The 27,270-nt window shown below is 56.5% G+C and overlaps 2 protein-coding genes across 6 annotated transcripts; both read left to right on the top strand.

Annotated features, from left to right (window-relative positions):
• Positions 1 to 13,063: 13,063 nt before the first annotated feature.
• Positions 13,064 to 14,971, top strand: LOC128573357 (uncharacterized). 2 transcript variants are annotated; one of them, XM_053573511.1, is made up of 4 exons: positions 13,064 to 13,153; positions 13,456 to 13,641; positions 13,858 to 13,982; positions 14,110 to 14,971. In XM_053573511.1, exons 1-4 carry the CDS (start codon positions 13,132 to 13,134, stop codon positions 14,644 to 14,646), a joined length of 870 nt encoding a protein of 289 aa, XP_053429486.1. In that variant the 5' UTR covers positions 13,064 to 13,131; the 3' UTR covers positions 14,647 to 14,971. The 2 variants fall into 2 exon arrangements, with proteins under 2 accessions (XP_053429486.1, XP_053429484.1); XM_053573509.1 differs by having other exon boundaries at positions 13,110 to 13,219.
• A 125-nt stretch (positions 14,972 to 15,096) lies between these two features.
• Positions 15,097 to 26,318, top strand: GATA5 (GATA binding protein 5). Of its 4 annotated transcripts, none has more exons than XM_053573504.1 (7): positions 15,097 to 15,195; positions 15,556 to 16,102; positions 18,145 to 18,320; positions 23,665 to 23,790; positions 24,159 to 24,246; positions 24,582 to 24,706; positions 25,121 to 26,318. In XM_053573504.1, the coding sequence occupies exons 2-7, from the start codon at positions 15,577 to 15,579 to the stop codon at positions 25,499 to 25,501; spliced, it is 1,422 nt and encodes a 473-aa protein (XP_053429479.1). In that variant the 5' UTR covers positions 15,097 to 15,195; positions 15,556 to 15,576; the 3' UTR covers positions 25,502 to 26,318. The 4 variants fall into 4 exon arrangements, with proteins under 4 accessions (XP_053429479.1, XP_053429480.1, XP_053429482.1 ...); XM_053573505.1 differs by having other exon boundaries at positions 15,098 to 16,102; positions 25,121 to 25,377; positions 25,538 to 26,318; XM_053573507.1 differs by having other exon boundaries at positions 15,098 to 16,102; positions 25,036 to 25,341.
• The last annotated feature ends 952 nt before the right edge of the window (positions 26,319 to 27,270 follow it).

The raw sequence follows: 27,270 nt of genomic DNA, 5'->3' as shown, positions 1-27,270 counted from the left end.
CAGGAACTACAGACACCTACTACAATGCCCAGCTATTTTTAGAGATGGGATCTCATTCTTGCTCAGGCTAGTCTCGAACTCCTGAGCTCAAGCAATCCGCCCGCCCGCCTGCCCACCTTGGCCTCTCAGAGTTCTGGGATTACAAGTGTGAGCCACTGTGCCCTGCCATCATTTTTTTTTAGACTCTGTATTGTCTAAACTCTTTTGATGAGCATGGATTACTCTTTCAAAAAGAAAATCACAAACAAATCCTGTAGAGGGCTGTACTTTGACAAAAAGGAAAAGGAACAGACCAGGTGATGGGACTCACCCCTATAATCCCAACATTTGGGAGGCCAAGGCAGGAGGATCACTTGAGACCAGGAGTTGGAGATGCCGTGGGCTATGATGATGCCACTGTACTTTAGTCTGGACAACAGAGCAAGATTCTGTCAAGGACAGAAGGAAGGAAGTGGGGGAGGGATGAAGGAGGGAAGGAAGGAAAGAAGGGCAACTTATTCTTCCTGCCTTACCATCTACCATCTTCCAAATAAATTTCAACTCCTCAAGCACACTTGTCCTCCAGGTGCCCTTCCTTATCTCTTGCTATCAACCACCCCAATTCCAACCACTCGCTCATAGTAGTCATTCTCCATGTGCCTCAGACACTTCTTTCTGTCCCTAACTGCTCCCTTTGCCCTGAAAGCCTTTTTCTCTCATCACATTCAGCAAACTCCTACTCATACCTCAAAGCCCTGCCCAAATGCCCTCCCCTCTGTGAGGCCAATAGACACACTCCTATGGCAGATAATCTCCTAGCTAGGGGTCAGGCTGACCAAGAGAACCACTAGGTTCTTCCTTACTGAGCCTGCATTGGGTCTCCAACAGCAATAGGGTAACAGAGGGAGCTCTGTTCATCAGTCTCTAAGTGTTTGAAAAGGATGATGAAGATGACAATGATGAGTTTGAGGGCCACAAGCTAGAATGGTATGAGCTCATCCCACCTTCCAGCTCTCTAGCAGTTGGGCTTCTCATCCTCCCTTCTTAGATGGGGGCACTGGGACTCATTGGGTGCCCTGACTTGTCTCAGACAAGTAAAACAAAGGAAGGGCTGTAAGTTGCACAAGGTGACCTCTTTTTGAGCCTGGAAATAGCACACATATTCTCAAAACCCCGATGTGGAGTGGGGTCCCACACTCACAGCCTAGTGACCCTCCTGCTCAACTGGTCAGCAGCCATAGGGCCACTGCAACTCAGGGTCACAATGGGGAAGTGCATGGCAAAAGGATTATTCCTACCCACCTGTGCCCCACCCCCATCTCCCTTCATTCTTATCCACTGCCTACAAGGGCCAGGGTGGGGGTAGGAGAGAGGCCAGGGCAGAGCCCTGATTTTTCCAGCCAAGGCCAGAGGATTATGTGGCCAGATAAGCACTGGAGAAGGCCTCTGGCTACAGCAGGCTCCTTTATCAGACCTCAGGCAAAACCAACAGAGGAAAATGCCACAGCAGGGCAAACACCACACCCCCTGCACTCTGCGCAGCCTCTGTAGCCTCCCTGCTCCCCTGTCCCATGCAGGGACTAGCCCTGACTTCACAGGCTTATCACCATGAAAAATGTCCACCTCTGTGAATCAACGATGCAAATGCTGCCAGCTATCAGCAGCGTGACTTATCAGCCCCAAAGTAAGGAAAGTGTGATCAGCTTCGGGGGGAAACCAGGAGTTCAGAGGAGGCTGGGGAGCCACCAACCAGCCTGGTGACCAAGTTGGGAGGCCCAGCACATCCTCCAACAGCCAGAGAAAAGGCCTGCCCTGCCCCGCACCGGAGGCAGGGAGGGCCCCTCTTCCACCCTGGGTTCTGAGTGCCTTGGCCAGAAATGGTCCCTATGGGCTTCTCTGTACTCCACACATAGCAGTGAGCACCTCACTCAGAAAAGTAAGACCTAGCCCCTTCCTGAAGGAGCTCCCAGTGGGCAGGGGATGTGAGAGGCCATTATGAAGTGTGATACCCGTCATATTCATAGTGCTTAGTCCAGCATTGCTTAGAGGGTGGTTTTCAGAACATGCGTCCTCTGAAATGGTCCTCAGAAGATGTTCTGTGGGCGAACCCTTGGGAAACGTCGGGTAGGCTGGTTCTCTTTCCCAGCCTCAGGGGATATGAAAGATGGGGTGGCGGAGGGGTGTCCTTCCTGATATACCCTTTTTAAGCCTGTTAACTTCGTTTCACTCTTGCCTTTTAAACCCCAGAGCCCTTTCAAATAGTGCCTGGGAAGACCCCATTGATCTTGCTCTGTGAGGCCTGCTCCATGAATTCCATCCAGCCAACCCTTTTAAGGGTCAAAGGTGACAAAAATGGCCTCCCACATTCAGATGGCTTTAAGTCCCCTCTAAGCGTTCCAAAGCGTAGGACTGCCTCTCAATGTCAAAGCTGTGGGGAAGCCCTGCCACCCAAAAGAGGGGCTGAGCCTGCAGCACATGCTGGGTGGGAAAGTATTCAAAGACCTGAAGTTAAAACAAGTGTAGCCGGCTCAGCGCCTATGGCTAAAGCAGCTAAGGCGCCAGCCACATACACCTGAGCTGGCAGGTTCGAATCCAACCCGGGCCCACCAAACAACAATGACTGCTGCAACCAAAAAATAGCCGGGCATTGTGGCAGGCACCTGTAGTTCCAGCTACTTGGGAGGCAGAGGCAGGAGATTCACTTGAGCCCAGGAGTTGGAGGTTGCTGTGAGCTGTGATGCCACGGCACCCTACCCAGGGCGACAGCTTGAGGCTCTGTCTCAAAAACAAATGCAGCCACTCTCACAGGGGTGTTTTATGTGCTGCTTCAGCAGAACAGGTATGGGCACAAGACTCTGCCCTAGTGGCAGAAGCTGGTGCACATGACCTGCAGCTCAGGGGCCCACACCCACTGTGAGGCTCCATGCCCCAGTACTAGCAAGCCTGCTGCTTCTGAACACAGGCATCAGATGAAGAAACTGAGGCTCAGGCAGGTACAGTAACCAGCTAAGGTCACGCACTAAGTACTGAGTATCCAGTCTCCCAAATCCAGGTCAGGGGACCTTTTTGCAAAGGATGGTAGCCCTGTAGGGTGTTTGGTCCTTCCGTAAAGCGATAACTGAGCTGGAGGTCAGCCACAACAGGGTGCAGCAGGGAGCTGGGAGCAATAGGGAACGTAGGGTCTGTGACCCCAAGAGCACTGCTCCCTCCTTTAAAGGAGGAGCTCTAGGGCCAGGCCTGGTGGTTCAGCCTTTAATCCCAGCACTCAGAGAGGCTGAGGCAGGCAGATTGCCTGAGCTCAGGAGTTCAAGACCCCATCTCTACTAAAATAAATATATTAAAAAAATTAAAGGTCGGCACCTGTAGGCTCAGTAAGTAGGGCGCTGGCCCCATATACCAAGGGTGGCGGGTTCAAGCTCAGCCCCAGCCAAAATGCAACTGAAAAATAGCCAGGCGTTGTGGCGGGCGCCTGTAGTCCCAGCTGCTCGGGAGGCTGAGGCAAGAGAATCGCGTAAGCCCAAGAGCTAGAGGTTGCTGTGAGTCCTGTGACGTCATGGCACTCTACCGAGGGCGGTAAAGTGAGACTCTGTCTCTACAAAAAATAAATAAATAAATAAATAAATAAATAAATAAAATAATAAAGGAGGAGCTCTTGCTTTGTAGAAACACAACTGGCTACACATCTCATTCACCTCTGTGCACCCATGCACTCACATACACACACTTGGGTGCACACATAGGCCTGCAAGGTGATATGTCTTCACCCTGTCCCCCGTCCCCCTGGCTGCCCATGCTGGCTAACACCAGCTTCACCAGCGCCCATTCCAGCTTTCTCATCTGGCTGGTCACTCCTCAGCCCCAGCCAGGCTTGGAACAGGGTAGGTTAGTGAACTAGAGACCCTGGTCACTCTAGGTGGGCAGCCAGCTGGGACACTGACCATCAGACGTACCACGCAGGCCCCTGTTGGCCCTGCCAGGTCCCTGACTCAGTGCCCTGCAAGGCTCCTGAGGCTGCTGAGAACTTTGAGTGCCCTGCACAAGGCAGGTCTGGTCTTAGAGGGACTTCTCCCTTCCAAGATCAGCAGGAGCCTGGCACCTTGACCCTAAGAGGCCATGCATGGCAAGGAAGGCTTGGCAGGTGGGGCTAGGGAGACCAAGCAAGGTGTTGGTGTTTTAGAGGCATTTGCATCGCAGGCAACAAGACCCCAGATCCTCCAGTGGGGGACCCTGGATCCCAGGGAGGGCTTGGAGGATGGCTATATACCTGGGTTGGAGCTGCAGCCCTGGAGTCCCAGAGGACTCCCCTGTATTCTGTCTTTGTTTGGGGGCCTCTGCAGAGAAGAGCTGGGTGTCACCTTGCAGTGGGTCCTGGGGGGCTGTCCGGGGTCAAGGCCCAGCCCTGCCCCTTGGGCTCTGCAACCCTGCACCCTTCCATGTTCCTGGAAAGGGGCAGTGATACTGTCCACCTCAGGGGACAGCTGTGTACCAAGGACTAAGCCTTTGCCTGCCTTTTTCTGCCAGTGCCATAGGGACACAGCCTCCTGGGGCGGCCCTGGGCTCAGCCAGTCCATCCTGGAGTGTGATGCTGTGCTGCAGTCATGTGTGGCTGAGTCGCCTGTATCAAGTTACAAGGTTCCTGAGCCTCACCTTCCTGATCTGCAGTGGGGCTGTTGTGAGCAAGTGGGATTCTGCATAGCAGCACTGGCTGGGAATGCTGCCTGTCACTCTCTGAGATGTTCCCATCACTGCTGGCCACTGCTGCTGTCTTGCCCACTGAAGCCCTAAAGAGGTCTCCCCCGGGCCACAGTGGTCCATTTACACCCCCTTGGGGAGACCAGCTCATGGGTCAGCTTGGGTTGAGTATGCTCCTGGGTGGCTGGGGCTGTCCCCTCCTGCCAGGAGGGTGGGGTTGGTAGGTTTGTAGACACTCTTCCCAGGCTGACCCCATGACAGCAGCACCAAATCTGGCCTGTCCCAGGCTGTGCCTGCCTCCAAGTGCCTGCTCGAGATCACCAGCCCCTTTCCTCATGTACAAAGAATTTCCCAGCCACTGCAGCTGGAACTTGTCTCCTGATGGGTCGTTCCAAGGGAAACCAGCATCTCCTCCTGCAGACGTGTGCTGGCGTCCGGAACCCCTGATCCTCCTGCTCTGGCTTGGCTTCCTTTGGAGAGGAGATAAGGGGCTCTTGGCATCTCTCAGGCTGAAGAACCGCCGCAGGCTTGCTGACAGGAAGGCTCCAGAGGCAGCCCCAGACCCCAGCCCAGCCTTCCCCTCCCCGAAGGCCCCTTCTTTCCCCTTCCCAGCCAGCCCAGAAGCGAGGTGCTCAGAGGTTCCTGGAGTGCAGCAAGGGTTCCCTCCTGGGGGGCCACCATCTCCCATCAGAGCCCCTGGAACTGGGCTCGGCCAGGGAGGAGCAGACATGTTCTCTCCTGACTGTGTTGCCACATTTTGATGGCAGCAGCATGGACCAGGCCTGGGACACAGGGAGAGCAGACGTGGCCTTCTGAGCCTTCGTGAGAAGGAGCTCACTGGGGGTGAAGTTTGTGCAGAAAGGGCCAGGAGTTCTGACAGGGATTTACAGGGGTTCAGATAGAAAGCCCATGCAGCCTTGACACCTCTGGTGCAGCTCTGCACACTGGCTAGGGTCCCTTCCTGCTTTTGAGGTCAGAGGTTGCAGACAGAGCCATACAGGCTGCTTCCATGTTTTGAAAAATGAAAAACTTGGGTGATGCCTGTGGCTCAAAGGGGTAGGGCGCCGGCCCCATATGCCAGAGGTGGCGGGTTTAAACCTAGCCCAGGCCAAAAACTGTAAAAAAAAAAAAAAGTGAAAAACTTTATGTAAAAATCTAGATTTCTTTTCTTGCGAGTAAAATATATAGCCAATTGTGACCACTCTAGGTGTTTCTACAAGGCAAAAGCCCCTTGGGGTCTGTGTGTAAGCGTGGGTCTGCTTGCATGTGGGTGTGTTCACTTGTGTGTGCTAATGGCTGTGAGGAGCGTGCCCGCACACGCTCAGCACTCCCAGACCTGCACCCCACAGGTGAGAGTGCTCACACAGAAACCTGAACCAAGGAGGCCACACACCTCCTTTTCATTGTTTTTTTGTTGTTCTTTTTGAGACAGAGTCTCACTATGTCACCCTCGGTAGAGTGCCATGGTGTCACAGCTCACAGCAACCTCAAACTCTTGGGCTCAAGCGTTTTCTGGCCTCAGCCTCCCAAGTAGCTGGGACTACAGGCGCTCACCACAACGCCTGGCTATTTTTGGAGATGGGGGTCTCACTCTCACTCAGCCTGGTCTCGAACCTGTGAGCTCAGGCAATCCACTTGCCTCAGCATCCCAGAGTGCTGGGATTACAGGCGTGAGCCACCGCGCCCAGCCAACTTTTCTTTTTTTTTTTTGTAGAGACAGAGTCTCACGTTATGGCCCTCGGTAGAGTGCCGTGGCATCACACAGCTCACAGCAACCTCCAACTCCTGGGCTTAAGCGATTCTCTTGCCTCAGCCTTCCGAGTAGCTGGGACTACAGGTGCCCGCCACAACGCCCAGCTATTTTTTGGTTGCAGTTCAGCCGGGGCCGGGCTTGAACCCGCCACCCTCAGTATATGGGGCCAGCGCCTTACCGACTGAGCCACAGGCGCTGCCCCCAACTTTTCATTAATTGTTTAAGGGAGAAAAGGTTCCCTCATTGGTCAGGCCAAGCCAAACCCTGAGAGCTGCAGCCAGGCATGGTGGCTCACACCTATAATCCCAGCACTTGGGAGGCCAAGGCAGGTGCATTGCCTGAGCTTGGGCGTTCGAGACCAACCTGAGGAAGAGCAAGACCTTCGTCTCTAAAAAATAGCTGGGCACTGTGGCGGCCTCCATGTAGTCCCAGCTACCTGGGAGTCTGAGGCAAGAGAATCGCTTGAACCCAAGAGTTTGAGGTTGCTGTCAGCTAAGATGCCATGGCACTCTACCAAGGGTGACCAAGTGAGACTCTGTCTCAAAAAAAAAAAAATGTTATTTCCCCTTACATTTATATTTCTAGATTATCTATGAATTATTTATTCTTGTGGAAAAAAAAACAAAAAGTTAAAAGATGGAAATAAAGGCACACATCCTTTCAGCCCCTCAACCAGTCTTTTAATCCAGTCTTTTTGATGCTTTCAAAACCCTTTTAACTTCCCTGGATTTTCATCTCAGATCCTCTCTGCCAGCTGGAGTGGGGTTGACGCTTTGACACTCCCTGAAGTCTGTACATTGAGCAGACACAATTGGAACGCGATAAACTGCTTACAGCCGGGAAGCCCGGCGCCCCACTCACAGAGCTCCTGGGCTAGTCCTCCACCACGGACCCTGGCAGGAAGAAAGGATGGTGCCAACAAGGGCTGGGAGGCTCCTCCTTAGAGCACCCAAGACACCCACCCATCCCGGGTCCCCTCCAAGGGGTGACCGAGCCCCTCCAGGGCAGACTGCTTCAGGAAGACAAGGAAGAGGAGTGGGCTGGAGGCTGCTGCTCCCCAGGGCTGTCCACGGGATGGGTGAGGAACAGGGAAGAGACAAAGGAGGGGGCAGGCCAGAGGAGGGGGAGACAGAGGGAAGAGGGAAATGGTGTATAGAGAAGAGCAAAAGAGAAAGTTTAAGGGGGGTAGAATGGAGAAAAAGAGGGTCCCGGGTACCAGGCAAAGCCCTCCCCTGCCACCAGAGCCTGTGCCAGGGTGAGGTAAGACACCCCCTGGCTCCAGGCACCCCAAAGCTAAGCCTGTCCTGAAATCCCCAGGAGGTTGGGTTGCTGAGGTCTTGGTCAGGGGCCTTCCTCCTGGAGAAGCCAGGCCAGCTCACCTAGCACCCCCTACTCTCCCACCCCACCCCCGCAATCAATGCCACTGTGATCTTCCTCAGCCCTTACTCTGCACCAGGCCTTGGGCAGCCTCTGGGGATGTCCTGGGGCCAGAGAGCTCTCCCTGCTACGAAGCATAAATCAATCAGGGCGTGCATGTCCCGCACCCCCCAGGCTCTGGCTAGTCCTGCTCTGGTAGCCAGGAGGGGCTGCTGCGGGAAGGGCCACCCAGAGAGGCTTCTCAGGAGTGAGATGACACCAAGAACATGTCCCCATTGTCCCATTGGCCTCCTGTCCTGGGCCCTGAAGCTGTCCACTTACCCATTACAGAAGGGCACCTCTCTGTAGATTCAGGGACCACATGAGACATAGGGTTGCAGCTGATGGGAACTGGATTATACCCCACACCCTGGCCTGTCCCAGAATGGCACCCATACACAGAGTCTTAGAAACAGCCAGCAACGCCCTGCATCCAGTATGCAGAAGTCCTCCCTTTGCCCTGGGGGCACCATGAGGCCAGACTCTGCTCCTCACACCATTCGGCCTTACTGAGACACGTTGGTGCCCATCCTGAGCCTCTGAGCCCAGGGAAGGGGACTTTGAGCAGGAGATGACAGCTCAGCTGGGGTGGCCCAACACACACACCAGCAAGGGACCATGGTTCCCAGAGACCCCACCAAAGGACATCTGTGCACACAGGAATGTGGGGCATCTCAGGAAACCCCCTCCCCAGTGGCTACAAGGGAGGCCCCAAGGAGCAGAGCCTGCTGATCTCCTGGCCACCATGGCTGTGCATAAAGCTCCCTCGGAAGCCATTTTGTTCCTTGTTCTCAGCTGGCCTCACCAGGCCTGTTCACCTCACTGACATCACATGCAACCCCACTTACCACTAGGGCTGCAAGAGGGCAGGATGCATCACTCCCAGGGTGGCCTGCGGTGGGCACCCAATGAACAGCCACCAAGGGAGGACTAAATTAGTAACTGCACTCTCAGTGAGATAGCCTTGCTGGTTACTTTTCATATAAATGGAATTCCCGGCCCCAAACAACCTTGGTTGCTTTTTACTTTTGTTAATAAAAGGTATGTTTTTGCGTGCTATAAGCCTCCCACACTCCAGCCTTGCCTTAACGCCAGCCATTGGGTGGGTGGATGGAGCGTGGGACAGAGGCTTCATGCAAGTCATTTTCTGGCAAAAAAATGAGAGAGAAAATGAACAGCTGTCCAAATCCTGGGCAACTTGGGAATGAAGCCGTGACCCACGAGGGCCGCCAAATTGGGGCTCTGCCTGTTGCAGGGAGGCCCCCTGCCTGAGGATCAACAGGGACACCACATTCAGCCAAGTGTCAGGGACCCCCAGCCATGAGGGAGCAGGAACCCCTAGCATCATCCAAGGGCAGGCTGGGGACTCATCTGACCCCACCATCACCGACATCAGTGTCCAAATGAGACCCATCTATTCTCCTGCCCCAGCCTGGTCACCCCACATCTTCAAGCCTGCAGTCACTTAGGGTGAAACAATACTCAGCCAGCAGAGCGGAGCCGTCTTGTCTGTCCATCTGTCTGTGTTCCCCTGGGCTCAGAAAGCCAAGTAGCCCTGTGCTCATCTCTCCTCCCCAGTGAGCGGGCAGGCCCTGGGTGTCCTTCCACTGTGCCCAAGAACCCCATGCACCCCCACCTTGCTCCCCACCATCAACTGTGGGTCCCACCCACCCTCCCTGGAGGGTGTGCCTGGCGAGGCCAGTGCTATCCCAGCACGCACAGGACATTTGCTAGCGCCACATTTTAGGGGACCTCAAACGCAATTACATCCTTCCCACAAACAAACTTACTCTGAGTTCCTGCCCAGAAGACCCCTCTCTGAGCCAGTTGTCCGGCGGTATCCTGCCACGTTGAATGCCGAGCAATGTCACCAGGGACCTTTGAAAGCAGATTCAGTTACACACATGATATGTCTCCCACTCTCTTTTTCTCAGCAGCCGACTCGAGTCGGCTGGGTCACCCACAGTGCAGGCTGTTTATAAGGCTGGCGCTTCCCGTTTGCAGGAGCTTGCTGACGCCTCTAAGGGGAAGCCTGGCCAGGGTCTGTGAAGGGGCTGGGGCTCCCACCTACCTCACAGACCCTGTAAAGGGCCCAGCCTTGGGCCCTCGGCAGGGCACAAGGAGCAGGCAGCCAGCGGGAGCTGACAGAGGCGTTAGAGCCAGCAGGGCAGTGCCCAGGAGCTGCAGGAGCTAATGTCAAAGCCATCTCAGCTTCTGCCCAGCCGTGGCCCTTGCACAAGTCACTTCTGTCCTAGCCTTGGTTTTCTTGTCCATGAAGTGAGTGTGAGATTCACCCACCCCACGAGATAGCTAGGAGCTTTCAAGGAGTTAAAACAGGCCAAGTTGCTGAGCTATGCCAGGCACGTGAGGACACTCAGAAAATGCAGAGGTGGGATCCTAAGGACCACCTGTTGGAGCTGCCACAGGCAGAGAAGGGACATTAGGAAACAGTCACCACCCTTGGAGCCTGATCCAGGCACATTCAGTCGGCACCAATCAGAGGGCAGTAAACCTGAGCCTGGCCATGGTCCTGTAGAAGGGCACGCTCTGGACTCAGAATGAATCCTGGCAGCCCTGCGGCACTCCAAATCCAGCGCCCCCAGGTTCCCCAGCCCTTCCCAGGGCCCCCGGGGTGCCCCTCCCTGACCTCCCTCGGCACTAAGGAGTTCTGCAGTGGAGTCACACCTGTCAGGGAGGTGCTGGAGTCCTGCTTTTGGACCTCAAGGGGCAGCAAGCCCCTGAGGACACCCTCCTGCAGGGGGAAGGGGGGAGAGCAGCCCTGGACAGTAGGCAGGGAGGGGCTACTATTGGCTTTTCCCTGCCCTGGGGGCTGAGGGCATGGGCACTCCCTGAAACAACTGCTGAGGACACAGACCTCCACCCTGCTGACTATGCCCTGGGTACGGATCCTCCCTCCTTCTGACCTCCCAGCCCAGCCCAGCCCGTGGGCAGCAGAGTGAGGCCCACCCAGGCTCTGACACAGCCTCCCCACCTCCTTCCCTGTTCTGGGGCCCCTCCCACTTTCAGGGAGGGACAAGGACAGGGATTGGGCTGGGGGAGAGTGGGCCCAGCCCCAGGCCTACAGCCCTGTGCTCAGAGGCCACTTCTTAGACAGGGTGTCTCCCCAGGCTGGACAGAGGCCTGAGCTTAAAGCCCCAAGGGGGCCATAATCAGTGTCCTCAGAGACCAGCAAGCAAGGAGTATGGGCTACAGGAACTGGTCCCAGCAACCAGGAGGGATTGTGGCCAAGGCACCCAAGGAGATACCAGGTCCATCTGAGAGCTGGTCCAGGGCTCTGACACCCTGTCCCCTAAACAATGGTACTGTTTTCCTTCCTATCTGCAGGTGTCTGAGTCAAGTATTAGCTAGCTGCAGAATGAGAGGGGAAGGCTTTGGTCAAGTGGCCTTACTTCTCTGCCAGGCTGCTCAGCACCCCCACCCCCATGTAGCCCAGGAATCAGGGAACTTGACCCTGCACCAGCCCTCTCATGGGGTGCAAGGGGGTCCCCACCTTGAGGTGGCTAGGCCAGGTAGACATCCCCTCCTGCATGTCCCTGGCCACCTAAATGCCCTGCCTGTGCGGCTCCTGGGCACACAGCTCAGTGCCCCCCACCTGGCTGCAGCTGAGCTCCCAGGGTCCCAGTGTTCCTCTCAGCAATCATTTGCTCCATCCACATCCCATTGTGTACTTAGTCCCACAAGTTCCTCCCAAAAGTCACTGTGAGGAGCAGGTACTACTGTAACACTCTATCCTACTTTACAGATGAACAGGGGCACAGAGAGGAAAGTAACTCGCCCAAGGTCACACAGCCTTGAGATGGAAAACTGAGCCAAGAAAAGGTCTGACTGTGTCCAGCTAACGCTCTGTGGCTCCTGAAGCTGGGGGGTGGGGCATGGGGCTGGGCTTCTGCACAGAGCACAGGACAGGAACACACAGTCTGTCCACACAACATGATGAAGCACAAGGGACATGCAAGATGGGCCTTGAGGGATGTGTAGGAGTTTGGCAAGTAGAGAAGAGGGCAAAGGAAGGGCCCTCCAGTTGAGATGCAGCATGTGAAGAGGGGAAAGGAAGCCTTGCTGCTGGTTGGGGCAGCAGGGGTTGGGGACATCTGCCTCAGGAGCCAGCTCCCTCCCTTGGGCCCAGTGAACCTGGAGTGGAGAGTGGAGAGAAGGGTGACAAGGAAACAGAGGTGACTCTGGGGACAAGGACCTATGTCCAGCCTGGGGAGACACCCTGTCCTCAGGCTAGGCAGGGGAGGGGCCTAGGCTTTGAGGTTCGAGCTGAGGCTTTTCCTTTTGGCTCAAGGAGAATGAGCCTGTGAAGGGGCCAGATTCTGTCACAGAAAACCAGTGTCCACCCCACCCTGTCAATGTGCCAGGGCCACCTGGTTTATGTCCCACCGGGGGGGAGGCTACTGCACATTCAGATGGCATCTAGTGCCAGGCAGCCCCAGACACCCAGCAGACTGCCATGTGCCTGTCCACCTTGGAAGGGTAAATCACCTGCCCTCCAGGGAAGCCAAGCATCTGAAGGTTCTGCTCGCTGCCACCCCCCCCACCCAACATATTCTCCGGAAACATCCCCCGCCTTTTCATTATAAATATAATACACATCCATTTGAGAGATTTGTTAATACAGAAGATGCAACCAACTGCTATCACCCAGAGATTCTCTCCTTATGTCTATTTCTTGTTTTTTTTAATTACCTTATTTAATTGCTAGCTGTGTGGCCTTGGACAGGCTAGCTAACCTCTCTGTGCTTTGTTTGTTTCTCCATTTGCAAATAGGAATAACGTCTATTCATAAGACTGACAGGCAAGGTTGGTGTTTCCTATTCCAGGATTTACAAAAAATAATTTTTGTTTTGAGAGAGAGAGTCTCAATGCTCTGTCATCATAGTTCATAGCAACCTTAATCTCGTGGACTCATTGGATCCTCTTGCCTCAGCCTCCTGAGTAGCTGGAACTACAGGCACCTGCCACCACAGAATCCATCCTCCTCTTCCTCCCAGAGGCCTTGGATTACAGGTGTGAGCCACTGCCCAGCTGAATGTAGATTTTATTGCAAGTGAAAAGTACAAATCCCTCCCCCTTCAGCCGTGGCAGGATCCCACCTCTGCTGTGGGTCTTCGTTCTCTAGACTTTTTTTTTTTTTTTTTGAGATACAGTTTCACTTTGTCACACTAAGAGTGCTGTATTATCACAGCTCACAGCAACCTCAAACTCTTGGTCAGCCTCCGGAGTAGCTGGGACTACAGGCGCCGCCACAACGCCCCGTGTTTTTAGAGATGAGGTCCCGCTCTGGCTCAGGTTGGTTTCAAACCTGTGAGCTCAGGCAATTCACCCCCCTTGGCCTCCCAGGGTGCTGGATTACAGGTGAGAGCCACAGTGACCAGCCTTTCCTCTAGGCGTTTTGTTCGTTTGTTTGTTTGTTTGCAGTTTTTGGCCAGGGCTGTGTTTGCAGTTTTGGCCAGGGCCCGCCAACTCCGGCACATGGGGCCAGCGCCCTACCCCTTTGAGCCACAGGCGCCGCCCTCCCTAGACTTTTTTAAGGGAGATGTCTCAGCCCCTAGCAAGTCATGAGTGTCCCCCATTTCACTTTCCATTCCCAGTGCCACTCAGTCCTCGTCCCACTTCAGTGAGGCTTTCTCAGCCCCTGGTTCAGCCGGCTTTGCTGCTCCGCTGCGCAGGCAGAGCTGCCTCTGCCGCTGACCTTGGCCTTCCTCGCGGCGCGGACACTCCTCCCTGCCCTCCTGGAGCCCTCTGCGAAAGAATGAACCACAAACGAAGTCTGAAGGGTGGGGCGAGGGGGGACCCTGGTGGGGGCCTCCCTAATTTCAGGGAGAGCAGAAACCACGGGAGCCCTGCTGGGATCGGGAGAGGACGGAGGGACAGCAGGCGGGTGTGGAGGGAGGGCCTGGGACCCGGGAAAGGGGGTAACCCAAGGTCACATAGTTCCCTGTCCCAGTGGGGCACGCTGCCCCCTTCCCAACCTTCTGCTCTGCTCTGCGCAGGGTCCGGAGCCCACCCTGGAACCGGGGAGGCCTGCGCCTGCCCCGACCCTCGGCGCCTCCACCCACTCCGGGAGCGTCGCCTCGCCCGGGCTGAATCCCCGCCTGCTGCGGGCAAGGGGAGGCAGGTGAGGAGCCCCCGCGCCCGCGCCAGAGAACCGCAGGCTCGCGGGTCGCCTAGAGCCCCACGCCGCAGTGTCCTGGAGACTCCTACCACCGAGGCCTTTCAGCTCCGACCCCTCACTGCCCCCACAGCTGCCCACTTCCCCAGGCCTCTGCCATTCACCAGGGAAAACACTCAGCTCCTCAGCTCTGCACCCTGGGCCGATGTCAGCTGAGGGCCTGTTTCTGCAAACGAAAAAACGCACATGGCCCCAAGCCCTGCTACCACGCTCTGCCCGATTCAGCGTTGCCGGGGAATGCTGTGTCCCTTTGTGTGCGGGGTGGGCGGCGGTTGGTCACCCGGAAGCCCCTTCCGCCCCAGGGCTACGACCATCGGGCCGCCGGGGAGTGCAAGGAAGTCACGGTTCCTACGCCGTGGAGGAGACTCTTCCAGATTCCCCCAGGAGCAGCGTGAAACTCTCGCCAAGGGCTGGGGCCTTGGGAGCTGAAGCACAGCCGGAGGGCACCTGTGAGCCTTGCGGGCGCCTCTGCCGGGAACCCTGCTACAGCGGCCCCGCTTGCTCAGAATTTACCAGATCGCCGGGCTCCGCTGGACTTCAGCGGGAGGTGACCGGTAGTACACCCAGTCTGAGCCCAGGGACTCGGCCAGGCGTTCTCAAGGGAAGTTAGATCACTGCGCTGGGCCCCAAGTTCAAGCGCACAACCAGGGGGCCCACAGGGTTCCACCTCCGTGTCCGTAGGTGAGGCCAGGCCAGGGTCATGGATTCAACCATAAAACGGGGAACCAGCCACTAGGCCATCCTAGGGTGGGAGTCCCCAGCAGACGAGGAGGGAGACGAGGAGGGAGGAGACAGCCGAAATCAGGAACAAAATTATGGAAGTCTCCGAGTCCCGACTGCCCTGGGGCCCCCGGAGACCTCGGCCCTCTGTGCGCCTACGTTGGTCGTGTCTCAGCGCTGGGTGCCCCTTGCGGTATGCCCAGATCGAGAGTCCCGAGAGCTGGGCCTGCTGGGGTCACGTGGCTCCCGGGCCGGAGCCCCGGAGCTGACCCCGTGGGGATGGAGGGCGGGCGGGGAGGGAAGGGGCGGCGCGCGGCAGTACAGGCCGGGGCGGGGCGACGCCGAGGGGAGGCTGGATCGCCCGGGATTCCCTGCAGAACTGTCTTCGCCCCCGGCTTCTAGTCTCCAGCCGGCGGTCGCTGACCCACTGCACCCGCCGGTGAGTGCTTGAGCCGAGGCCACAGCCTCGCTCCCCTCGGTCCCTCACCAGCGTGGCGAAGCCCTGGCCCCCGCGATGTCCCAAGCCCAGTCCTTCCCGGCTCCCACCGAGCCCACCCCGGCGACCCGCGAAGCCCGGGCAGTGGAGGAGGTGGGCTTGGCGTGGAGGCTACACGGGGAATGCTGCACTGGTCGCTCAGAATCGTCCCTACCCCGACGGTTCTGGGACCTGGCTTGAGAACGCCCCAGATGGGGAGTGGGAAGCGCGGCCGAAGCGACGGCACCTGCCCAGCATAAGCTCTGGAGCTGGCGGGGCGCACACAGCGGCGGTGACGCTGACGTCGGTCCCTTTTCCCTGCAGGTTAAGACTGCGCGCAGGACGATGTACCAGAGCTTGGTGCTCGCCGCAAGCCCTAGCCAGACCTCTTACGCCGACTCGAGCGCCTTTCTGCACGCCCCGGGCTCCAGCTCCCCGATGTTCGTGCCGCCGGCGCGCGACCCTTCGATGCTGCCCTATCTGCCGGCGTGTGAGCCGGCCCCGCAGCCTCCTGCGCTCGCTGCACATCCCGGCTGGGCGCAGGCAGCCGTGGCGGACTCTTCGGCCTTCGGCTCCGGCAGCCCGCAGCCGCCCGGAAACACCGCCTTCTTTTCTCACAGTTCCCCGGGGCCCGGCAGCGGCTGCAGCTCGGGGAGCCGGGACGGCAGCACCTACCAGGGCGCGCTGCTGGCGCGAGAACAGTACCCGGTCCCGCTTGGGCGGCCCGTGGGCGCCTCGTACCCCACCGCCTACCCAGCCTACGTGAGTCCAGACGTGGCCCCGTCCTGGACTGCCGGATCCTTCGAAAGCAGCGTCCTGCACGGCCTCCAGGGCCGCTCGGCCGGCCTCCCGGGCCGCAGAGCCGCTTTCGGTGAGTACGGGGGTTGGGGGGCAGCTGCGCTGACTGGGTCCCGAGCGCTCGCTGAGTCCAGGGAGCAAACCCGCACCCTGCGAAACGCTTCCGCGTCGGAGCTTCCAGGCCAGGCTGGACTGCAGCAGCTCTGACTCAGAACTCCAGGGAAGTGTAAACCTCGGGGTGACAGCTTCTGCACGACCTCGCCCCTCACCACGACGAGAAGCATGTGTTCATAATTCTTTATGAACGTGTTAGTAAGGAAAATGCACCTATTTCTGCCTTCCATTCATCCGAACCCAAAAAAGCATTCTGGATTGTGCCAATTTGGAATCTAGGTCTTAAATGTTTTTCATTTCAAGTTTTGGAAATGATTTTTGTAAAGTTGAAAATGCCAGTTAAGTACCTGGTTTCAATCGCTCCTGGAGTATAAATGTGGATAATCCGATTCCAGGCCTGTAAAGCGGAGGTATTGCTCCACCCGGTTTCTGAGCAGTCTGCCCAAGGTCACTCCTCTGAGTTTGCGGCCCGCAGGGCCCCTCTGGGCCACCCCTCGGGCCCTCCAGGCTTGGCACCGGCTCCGGAGCCGCCTTTTGGACCCCCGCCGGCCCCTCGGTGGCGCGCAGGAAGCGGACCCAGCCACTGCAGCGAGGTCCCCTGTCCCCTGCATGGCGCCCACCCCGCCCCCACCCGGCGCCCCGGTCTCCCGCGAGACGCTGGCGCCTGGCTTAGCCTGGAGGGGACCAGGGAGACCTCCGGCCCTGCTTCCGTGTGCATCGCTGAGCCATCCTGCCTTCAGAGGAAGGGAAGTGGCTGGGAACCCAGCAGACGTGTCAGGCCCTCCTGTCCTTGTAGGGTATCTCGAGATCTGGCTCAAACTCACAACCCACCACTCCAGCCAATGGGGTTAGCCCAGGTCCCCTCCTGGATAAGACCCCTTCCGCCGCCTCTCTACGCTCCCGTGGATTCTGCTGCTGGTCCAGCAGAGCGGAAATGTGGAGGCTGGTACTGGACCCTGGTCAGAGAGGACCAGCTCAGAGCATCCACTGTCTCTGTTTTAGCTCCCCCCTTACAAAAGCAACCCAAATGAAGTTTCCAATATGTAAGTTTTAAAAAGACCAACTAATTACGGTTTTTTTTAATTTATTTTATTTTAATATTTCACAATTATTTTGTTTTTGGAGACACTCTGTCACTCTGGGTAGAGTGCCCTGGTGTCATCATGGCTCACAGGAACCTCAAACTCTTGGGCTCATACAATCCTCATGCCTCAGCCTCCCAAGTAGCTAGGACTACAGGTGCCCATCACAACACCTGGCTTTTTTTTTTTGAGATAGTGTTACTTTGTCACCCTCAGTACAGTATCCTGGCATCACAGCAATCTCAAACTCTTGGGCTTAAACGATTCTCTTGCCTCAGCCTCTGGAGTAGCTGGGACTACAGGCACCTGCCATAACACCAAGCTATTTTTAGAGACAGGGTCTCATTCTGGCTCAGGCTGGTCTGGAACCCATCATGAGCTCAGGCAATTCAGCCACCCAGAGTGCTAGGTTAATGGACGTGAGCTACCTCGCCCAGCCAACACCTGGCTATTTTTTTATTTATTTATTTTTTTTTTGATTTGCATTTCTCTGATAATTAGGCATTATGATGAGCATTTTAAAAAATGTGTTTATTCGCCCTTCTTCTGTCCTCATGAGAAAAGTTCCTGTTCATGTCTCTTGCCCAGTTTTTTTTTTGTGTGTGTGTGTGTGTGTGTTTTTTGGCCAGGGCTGGGTTTGAACTCACCACCTCCAGCATACAGGACTGGCGCCCTACACCTTGAGCCACTGGCGCCCTACTCCTTGAGCCACAGGCGCCACCCCTGGCTATTTTTTTAAAGACAGGGTCTCATTCTTGTTCAGGCTGGTCTCCAACTCCTAAGCTCAAGCAAGCCACCCACCTCAGTATCCCAAAGTGCTAGAATTACAGGCATGAGTAAATAAGTTTTTAAATAAAACAAGTATAATACGCAAAAGCAGAGAGTGGCCAAGAGACCCACAGGCTGCCTGTCCCTTCAGTGTCCGACTTCTTAGAGGAATTCCCTGGCGAGGGTCGAGAGTGCGTCAACTGCGGGGCCCTGTCCACACCACTGTGGCGCCGTGACGGCACTGGCCACTACCTGTGCAATGCCTGCGGCCTCTACCACAAGATGAACGGCGTCAACCGGCCACTCGTGCGGCCCCAGAAACGCCTGGTGAGTGCAGCCCCAGGAGCCACAGCCAGGGCAGGGTTGGGAAAGACACAGTTCCTCAGGGACACACTGCAGCCACACAGGGGCGAGAGCAGGGGCTGAGGGCTGTCGGTGAAGACGCTGTGGGGCCACCCACTCAGATTTGGAGCCAACAGAGCTGCTGCTTTGTGCTCAGTGGGGTGTAGCCTTGTGGGACCTGGGGGTCTCTACCCCAGGGTCTCCTGCTGTCAGAGGCCTCAGGGGGACCCTGTCCAATGATGGGGCTTGAGGAGAAGGCGGCTTTAGGTAGATACTTTGTTGGGGGGCCGCTTTCTACCCGGCTTCGGACACCAGGAGGGAGACATATGGGCTTGTTCCCTGCCTCATTGGGCAGAACTCGTTTTCACTTTTGGCTCCTCCTCGTTTGTGGCTGAGTAGGGGTGAGAGACTCGGGAACCCAGACTTCTGCCCTGGGCAGGGCACAGTCCCCAGAACCTGCCCAGAGGTTGTTTAGAATTACTTTGTTCTGTGCCATTTCCCAGGCAAACCTTACATTGAAGTGATTTTACAAACAAGAGTGCAATGTTGATGTGTCTGCAAGTTTTCTAAAGTTAAGGAGGCCACAGTGCCCCCCACCCCCCAAGGTCCGAGCTGGGATATGTTCCTGGTTGCAGCCAGCCCTCCTTTAGAGGGACATGTGCTGGCCAGGGGGAGGGCTGCTCCTCCTGCTGTCCTGCAGTTGCCATTCTGGGCTGTGCTAACTGGTGGCTACAGGACATTGTCTGCAGACTCTGCTGGGAATCAGTGGTCCCAGGTGGCTGGGAGACCCAGCCCCGTGATTTGAGGTCCTTGACAGGGCTAGGGGAGGCAGGCTTGGCAGTTGAAGGGCAGTGCTATTCCTCTTTTTGAAGCTGGACTAGGGTCCCAACCTCCATGGAGCCACTCTGTGCCTCTCCGAGGGAGAGGTGCCCCAGGGCCATAACCCCTCAGCACAGTTTCCACCATCTGTCCTGCAGTTGTGCCTGGAGCCCAGTTATGCACCCCAGCTGGTATGTGCGCCCAGCTGGTATGCAAGGGTCCCTCACTGAGGGGGGAAACAAGGTCACAAGGGGGCAGAGAACTGTCCCAGGTCCTCCAGGTCTTCCCACCACAGTCTGCAACCTGTCCCAGGCCCTAGCTAGCCCATCCTCCCTGCTTCCTCCCACCAGCAGGGTCTAACTCAGCAGAAGATCCCAACTGGGGCCCTAGCTAAGCACTGAGGGCAGCAGAACCATCCCCTCAAGGCACCATGTACTCCCCTCCCTACAGCCTCTGCCCTCCCCTGGGTCTTGTAGCCCAGGTGCCGCTGTGTCCAACTGGCCCCCAGGCCCTGGGCTACAGCATCTCATGGAGAGTCCCCAGCTTCTTGAGCCTTGGTCTCACCTGAGAGGTGGGGAATGAATTCAGAACCATCCCGCCGTATTCAGAAGTTAAATTAGATAGCCGGAACCAAGTGTGTGGGCAGGCCTTGGCTCTGAGGACAGCTGAGGCAGGAGCACTTGGTCTCCTTAGGACCCCTCCATTTCCTGGCCTTGGGGACACAGACTCAGCTTTGGGGATGCTTCCTGGGGAGGGATCCCTATTTACTTACCCATTTCTTTCTTTTTTTTTTTTTTAATTTTTATTTTATTTTATTTTTTTGGAGACTGAGTCTGACTATGTCGCCCTCAGTAGAGTGCTGTAGCGTCACAGCTCACAGCAACCTCAAACTCATGAGCTTAAGCGGTTCTCTTGCCTCAGCCTCCCAAGTAGCTGGGACTACAGGCACCCGCCACAATGCCCAGCTATTTTTTGTGGCCATTGTCATTGTTGTTTAGCAGGCCAAGACTGGGTTCAAATGTGCCAACCTCAGTGTATATGGCCAGTGCCATAACCACTGAGCTACAGGTGCCAAGCCTTACCTACACATTTCCCTATAGCCACAGGCTCTGGAGGGTGGAGATGGCCTGGACACACAGGAAAGTAACAGAAAGGTGACCACCCTGTGTCCTCCTATCAGAAGCCCTGTAGCTCTGGCCTCTGCTATAGGCTCCTGTGTGACCTGGAAGTCTGGCCAGGGGACAACAAGGAGGAAAGCTGCCAGTCCCCACCCCACTGCCTCCTCACCCCCCAACTCCCTCCCCATGCATCCATGTGTGTAGACGTGGGCAGGCCTGTTTGAGACCCGAGCAGCCCACACCCCTCGAACACTGGAGCCCAGGCTGAGCCTGCAGCCTGGCAGCCAAGGTCAGTACACACAGCAGGCCCTGGCCCAAGGCCGGCTCTGGCGCCAGCTCTGGGAGGCAGCCGGTGTTGTGAGGGGCCCAGTGTCATTTGCCGCTGAGCAAACCTGGCTCTTGCCCGGCTTGAGGCTCCTGATACCATTTGATCCCAAGCTTTCCTTCCTGCTTAGCACTGCTCAGGCTCAGGTCCCCAAGCCATTTTGCCTTCACTTGACAAGGGACAGGGATACTTCAAGTTGTGTGTGCTGCATCCCCTTCTGAGAGGGAACCGGTGAGAATTGGAGACACTCTGGCCACTTGCTGCCCCAGGCTCAGAGTCCTCAGGCACCTTGGCCTCTGCGTGTCATCCACCAATCTCGTATAATGGGCATCAGGCCAGAGGAGACCACTCCACAGCACGGGCCACTTGTCACCTGCTGCTTTCACTTCTCACTTGTCCCCTGGCAGTGCCACCTCTCCCCTCCAAGCCAGGCTTGGACCTGTTCTTGTCCCAAGCTCCCCGAATCCACAGAGGGACAAGGCTCTGTGCGGGCCCAGGCTCTACTGAATCTGCCAGCCTAACTTATTTGGGCATCTCAGATGGGGGCAAGGCCTAATATTCACAGCGGTTCTGCTGCCCACCAGGCTTTGAAGTTTAACTTCTTTTTAAAAGAACAGGCAAAAAATAAAATAAAAAAAAGAAAGAAAAAATCTGGCCGAGAGAGATTTGGAGGTTGGGGCCTGAGAGTGGCGAGGCCTGGCTACTTCTCCAGTGAGGGAGGACAGCACTTGATCTGGAAACACACCAGCCTGTGGTGACATTGGGCTACCAACGCAGGGCTAGGGTGCTGGGGTGGTGAGTTTGCCCACCCGAGTCCCCATGTTCCTCTGATCCCTCAGCACCCTGAGCCTCAGTTTCCCATGCAGCGAAGGTGTAGGAAAGATGGAGGAACTGCTTTGAAAATGTTTTTGAGGTCATTTCTTTTGTTCCATTTTCCTAATTTTATAGAGGTAAAACATGCTTGCTATAGAAAGAGTTAAACGTGACTTCAGACACATCTCTGGCGCTCCCAGGTCCAGGGCGCTGGGCACGGTGCGTCCAGGCTGTTTTCCGGGAGGCAGGCTCCACGCGTATTCTTACTTTTCTTTCTCTTTCTCTCCACAACCCTGGGCTCCAGGTCACTGAGTGTGTAGCTCTGCCTCTCCCACCAGTGTCCAGGCAGCTGGGGGGTGGGGGGCACTGTGGAGGATACACGTATGGGTTCCAGGGTGGTAGTGGGTCCCAGTGCCTGAGGGGGCTCACCAGCTGGGGAAGGAAACCGGCCTTGGGCCACAGCTCCCTCTTGGTCTGCAGGGACCACAGGAGGGTGGTCACCAAATAAAATGCAGGATGCCCAGTTAAGTGTGGATTCTAGGCAAACACAGATAACAATTTAGTATATATGTCCCAAATAGCACGTGGGACATGCTTTTACCCAGTATTTGTTGCTTCTCAGAAATTCTTGCTCAATGCGGTTTCCTTTGGGGAGCAGGGCTGGAGGAGCCACTGCCCCATATTGGCTTGGGGGGCAGAGGGAGTATCCTTAGCTCCTTCCCAGAGGGAGAACGCAGTGGGAGGGTGGGGGCCTGGGCCAGACACAAATCCTTCCTTTCTAGACCTATCTGCAGTCCTGGACCTCCCCAGGAGAGACATGAGCTATGGCATGGGGGCCATCGGTCCAAGGATAGGGACACTGTCCTCTGGGGTCTCCCCAGTGAGGCCAGGAGCTGTGGCCCCAAGGCCCCCCTCTTAAGCCTCCCCACTCTGGCCTTTTCTTTTCCTCCTGCCCCTTTGTCACGGAGGCAGAGCAGAGTCCTGCCTAGAGACAGGAGGTCTGGCCCCGATGAAATGGATGGAATTCCCGGAGCCTCTGCCACACGGGACTCAGGCGGCGAAGGAGACCTTGGGCTTGTGGGCATAGCTGGGGCTGGGGGCTACAGGGAAGCTTCACTCTCCCTCTGGGGCAGGGCTGTGCCCTTGACCACAGCCTGGCAGAGGGGTATGCAGGAAACAGGCAGGAGATGGCATGCAGAAAGTGTTCCTAATAGATGGGAAAACTAAGGCTGGCCAGATCTATTCACCATGGTCCAGGCAGATCCTTTTTGCCCCCTGGCTTGGCCCCTCACTTCTGATTGCCCTCTGTCCCTGTCCTGGCCTAGAGAATGGGGTTTGGGACATGACTTTGAGTATGAGGTCTTTGAGTATGAGGTGAGTATGAGGTCCTCGTCCTCTGGGCTTCTTCCCTATGCCTCAAGGCACCACTAGCTGCTGCAGCTGCTACAGGTCATAACTGTGAAACTGTGGTCCTGGCCAGAGGGGTTGGGGACCTGGTCCAGATGAGGCTGTGCAACCTAAGAATAGGGACTGGGTAGGGACGGGGCTACCAAGTGTAGGGGCTGGGCGTGGAGGCAAACTGGCACACTCTGGGGGGTCTATGGGTAGGTGGCGCGGGGGGAGGACCTGCAAGATTGAGGGCCAGTCTCCACCAGGAGCCATGGGAAAATAGGCAATATCGGGGCTTCTGGAAGGTTCCAAGTGGGTCTAGTCTTGCTCCAACACCAGGTACAGTTCAGAGCAATGAAACATGGCTAGTGGGGCCTGGTGCCATCAGCTGCCACCCAGCAAGCACTAGGGAGCCATGGCAAGCTGAGTCCTCAGACTTGGGGGCCCTTGGTCTGGGGGCGGTGCCACTCCACTACAGAAATGGAGTGAAGGCCCACAGTCGGTGCTTACAGACAGGCAGCAGGAGATGACAGCTGTCTCTGGGCCTGGCTCCTCTCTGACTCTTAGCCCATAACTAGTTCTATTATCACCCCCATTTTACTGATGGAGAAACTGAGGCCCAAAAAGGTGAAGTAACATTTCCCAGGGCTCAAGCTCCAGGGAACCAAGGGCTTTGTGTTGGGCCAGGCTGGTCCAGGGCAAGCTCATGGCTTTTGTGGCCCCAAACACTTCTCACCCAGCCTCACTTGGCCCCTGACCTGGCCTCCAGGCTATCCTGAGTCTAGCTTCCATCCCTCCTGCTCCAGTGGGCATTCACTGCTGGGAAGGCAGATCTGGCTCACAGCAATCCCCCCCACACACACAGTCCTCCACCCGCCGCGCCGGCCTCTGCTGTACCAACTGCCACACGACCAACACCACACTCTGGCGGCGGAACTCGGAGGGGGAGCCCGTGTGCAATGCCTGTGGCCTATACATGAAGCTGCATGGGGTGAGTGCGGCCCCGGGGAGCAGGGGTGGAGCCAGGCAGCACGGCACTCGCATCCCCAACAACTGTGGCATCCCGACCACACTGTGCTCTTCCTGTTAGGCCCACAGTGTAGCTGCCACTCACCCACAGCCACCAGCCATCCTGCCCTCTGTGCACCCCCAGTGCCTCTGGACCCCAACAGCTCTGTGGGAGGTTGAAATGGGAGTCCAGCCTGGGAGGAAAGAACCCAGCCCAGGCTGGCAGCTGACCAGGGACCAACATGGCTGTGGGGACACAGTCAACTCTTGGAGTGACTGAGGGATGTGCTAGACAAGAGGCCCCAGGATGAGCAGAGACAGGGACCAGCCCCTGCCTTCCACCCCTGCCAGGTGCCACGGCCCCTGGCGATGAAGAAGGAAAGTATCCAGACTCGGAAACGGAAGCCGAAGAATGTTGCAAAGACCAAGGGTTCCACAGGTACACGGGGCCGGGACCCTCCAGGTGCCAGGAGGGGGCCCTGCTCCCCTGGCCACAGAGTCAGCCCCTGCCCTCCCATGGTGTCCTCAGTTATCTACCATTGAGTCAAGCGTTGTCCGACCAGCACACTCTGCCCTGTGGTGCATTTGGTTGCAGCGGGGCCCCAGTGACTGGTACTCAGCAGATCAGTGCTCATGAGGCAGCCACACCCAGCCCTCCACACACACTCACTGTGTGACCACCTGAACTCTCCCCACCTCTCTGGGCCAGGACAGGAGAACTTGCCACATGGCCACATCCAGCACCTTCTGTAAATGCCCTACATTCCTTCCCAGGGTCTGCAGCGAACACCACAGCCTCCCCCTCCACGGCCACCAGCGCTGAGAGCTCAGTGGCCACTTTGAAGTCCGAGCCCAGCCTGGCATCCTCGATGTGCCCTGGGCCCAGCATCGCCTCCCAGGTAGGGGGGACAGGGTGGAGTGGGTGCCCAGAGCTGGGTCCCACAGACCACCTCAGGGAAACCCGAGGATCCCCAACTCCTTGGCCAAGTCAGACCCTCATCGGGGCCCTCAGGGCCTCCCTAGCAGGTGAGCTAGGCACACAGTCCGCCTTTGGCCATCAGTGTGGTGACCCTTCCCCAAGAATGGGCTTCCTGCCAGGGCCAGCCAAGAGCTCTGGGTGCCTTACCAAGCTCCACCCTTAGAAGGGCTCCCTATCCCAACCCAGTGCACTGACAGCCCTTAGGGCACGTCGCCCTGCATTCTCATGTGTCTCCTGTCCTCTCTGCAGACCTCCAGTCAGGTGGATGACCAGATCACCCCCAGCCACTTGGAGTTCAAGTTCAAGCCTGAGGACTGTGCATTTCCCTCCACAGCCCTGGGCCCTCAGCCCAGCCTCGGTGCAGCCCTGCGCCAGGAGGCCTGGTGTGCGCTGGCCCTGGCCTAGATGTCCGGACACACGAGCATGGGGGGAGCCCCCTGGAACAGAGCACTCGCTGGATTCACCTCCGTGCCTGCTTTGCTCAAGCACAGCGAGAGGCCACCAAGCCCACCCATCAGACGAGACCCGGGTTCTCAACGCAGCCGCAAAGGGCTTTCTCTGCACACGGCAGCTGCATCCCAGAGCAAGAAGGTGGCTGGTGGGAGAAGGGCCCCCACCCCTGGACAGCAAGGGGCTCCCCAGGCACTGCACGAGGCTCTGGACTTCGCTGGCCACTGTGCAGCAGAGGCCAGCCAGGACGCCCCCACCAGCTTGAATTCTGTCATGGTGCTCACCGTTGACATGTTTACAGGTTGCAGCAGCTGGAGGAGAAAACCCAAGTGAAATGCCCGAGCCCCAGCAGGGAACAGAAATGAGAGGAGCAGCAACTCAGGGCCTAAGACCTCAGGGTCGGACCCTCACTTCCCACATGTGACAGGTGGAGCCGTGGCACAGACCACTTTCTCTCCTTGTGCGCACAGGACTGCCAAGGCCAGGATGCCACCCCGAGGGGAAGCCATTCACATGGTCGCCATCATGAACTGTATTTATTGGGACAGTTTTTCCAGAGGGGGCAGTAAAGGCCCTGTTCTGACCAAATCTGTGTAAAGTGTCTGGGAGTCCTGTCCAGGGCAACATGGCTACATGTCCTGGTTTATCTGGGACTGTCCCATTGGATCTGTTGTTCCAGCAGAATTATTGGTGACACTCCCTTCAACTTGAAAGCCCAACACACCTGCGGATGAGCCTGGAACAGATCCTGCTGCTAGAAACCCCTCTATCTAGGGAGTTAATGTCAGGGTGGTGTTGGGTAGTAGAGGGGCCAGGGCACCCCAACCACATGCCCACAGAGAGGCTCCATCTTCACATCTGTACCATTGCTGCCTTTCATCAACTGGGTGATGACACCCAGTTTTTCCAGGGAAGCCAGAAACCTGGGGCGGGTAGGGGGAGGTGATTGGTGAAATCTTCCAATTTAAAGCTTTTTTTTTTTTCAACTTTGATTTTTGAAAAACTTTAGAATTTGATTCAGAAATCTTTTAAATAGTGTAAGCCAACAAAAGTAGCTGCAGGCTACCCTATTAAAACTTCCATATTTAAAGACAATTATCTCTGGTGCTGTCCTGAAGCTGTGTCTCCTGAGTTGCTTCCCACTCACAAAGTGTGATGGGGTTTTGTTTTGTTTTGTTTTGTTTTTGTTTTTGTTTTGAGACAGAGTTTCACTTTGTCATCCTCGGTAGAGTACTGTGGCATCACAGCTCACAGCAACCTCAAACCCTTGGGTTTAAGCATTCCCCTGGCCTCAGCCTCCCAAGGAGCTGGGACTACAGGTGCCCACCATAACACCCAGCTATTTTTAGGGATGGTGGTCTCACTTCAGCTCAGGCTGGTCTCAAACCCATGAACTCAACCTCATGGACCCTCCTCGGCCTCCCAGGGTGCTAGGATTACAGGTGTGCGCTCCACCTAGTGATGGGGTCTTTTATGTTTTTAAAAGTGAGTGAAGACATTGGTGCCCATAGCTCAGTGGGTAGAGCACCAGCCACATACACTGAGGCTGGCGGGTTCGAACCCGACCCCGGCCATCTCAAACAATGACAACTGCAACAACAACAAAAAATAGCCAGGGGTGGTACCTGTAGCTCAAGCGGCTAAGGCGCCAGCCACATACAACAGAACTGGAGGGTTCGAATCTGGCCCAGGCCTGCCAAGCAATGACAACTACAACCAAAAAACAGCTGGGTGCTGTGGCGGGCGCCTGTAGTCCCAGCTACTAGGGAGGCTGAGGCAAGAGAATCGCTTAAGCCCAGGAGTTGGAGGTTGCTGTGAGCTGTGACAGAACTCTACCCAGGGCAACAGCTTGAAACTCTATCTCAAAAAAAAAAAAAACTGAGTGAAGCCATAAGAAAAGGTGAGAAATAGGCTGGGCACGGTGGCTCATGCCTATAATCTTAGCACTCCAGGAGGCTGAGGCGGGTGGATTGCCTGAGCTCGTTAAGTTCAAGTTCAAGACCAGCCTGAACAAGAATAAGACCTCATCTCTAC

This window comes from Nycticebus coucang, chromosome 21 (genome assembly GCF_027406575.1).
Source record: "Nycticebus coucang isolate mNycCou1 chromosome 21, mNycCou1.pri, whole genome shotgun sequence".
NCBI classification, from domain to species: Eukaryota; Metazoa; Chordata; class Mammalia; order Primates; family Lorisidae; genus Nycticebus; species Nycticebus coucang.
Note: the sequence above shows the minus strand (reverse complement) of the source record. Positions and strands in the feature narration are given on the sequence as shown.

Excerpts from the sequence above, each read along its gene's own strand:
- LOC128573357 (XM_053573509.1), top strand. The coding sequence starts at position 13,132 with ATGAGGTCCCGCTCTGGCTCAGGTTGGTTTCAAACCTGTGAGCTCAGG. Across the intron at positions 13,642-13,857 it reads CCACAAACGAAGTCTGAAGG|GGTCCGGAGCCCACCCTGGA; the intron begins GTGGGGCGAGGG and ends TGCTCTGCGCAG. Across the intron at positions 13,983-14,109 it reads CTGCGGGCAAGGGGAGGCAG|CTGCCCACTTCCCCAGGCCT; the intron begins GTGAGGAGCCCC and ends CTGCCCCCACAG.
- GATA5 (XM_053573504.1), top strand. The coding sequence starts at position 15,577 with ATGTACCAGAGCTTGGTGCTCGCCGCAAGCCCTAGCCAGACCTCTTAC. Across the intron at positions 16,103-18,144 it reads GGGCCGCAGAGCCGCTTTCG|TGTCCGACTTCTTAGAGGAA; the intron begins GTGAGTACGGGG and ends CTGTCCCTTCAG. Across the intron at positions 23,791-24,158 it reads TATACATGAAGCTGCATGGG|GTGCCACGGCCCCTGGCGAT; the intron begins GTGAGTGCGGCC and ends CACCCCTGCCAG.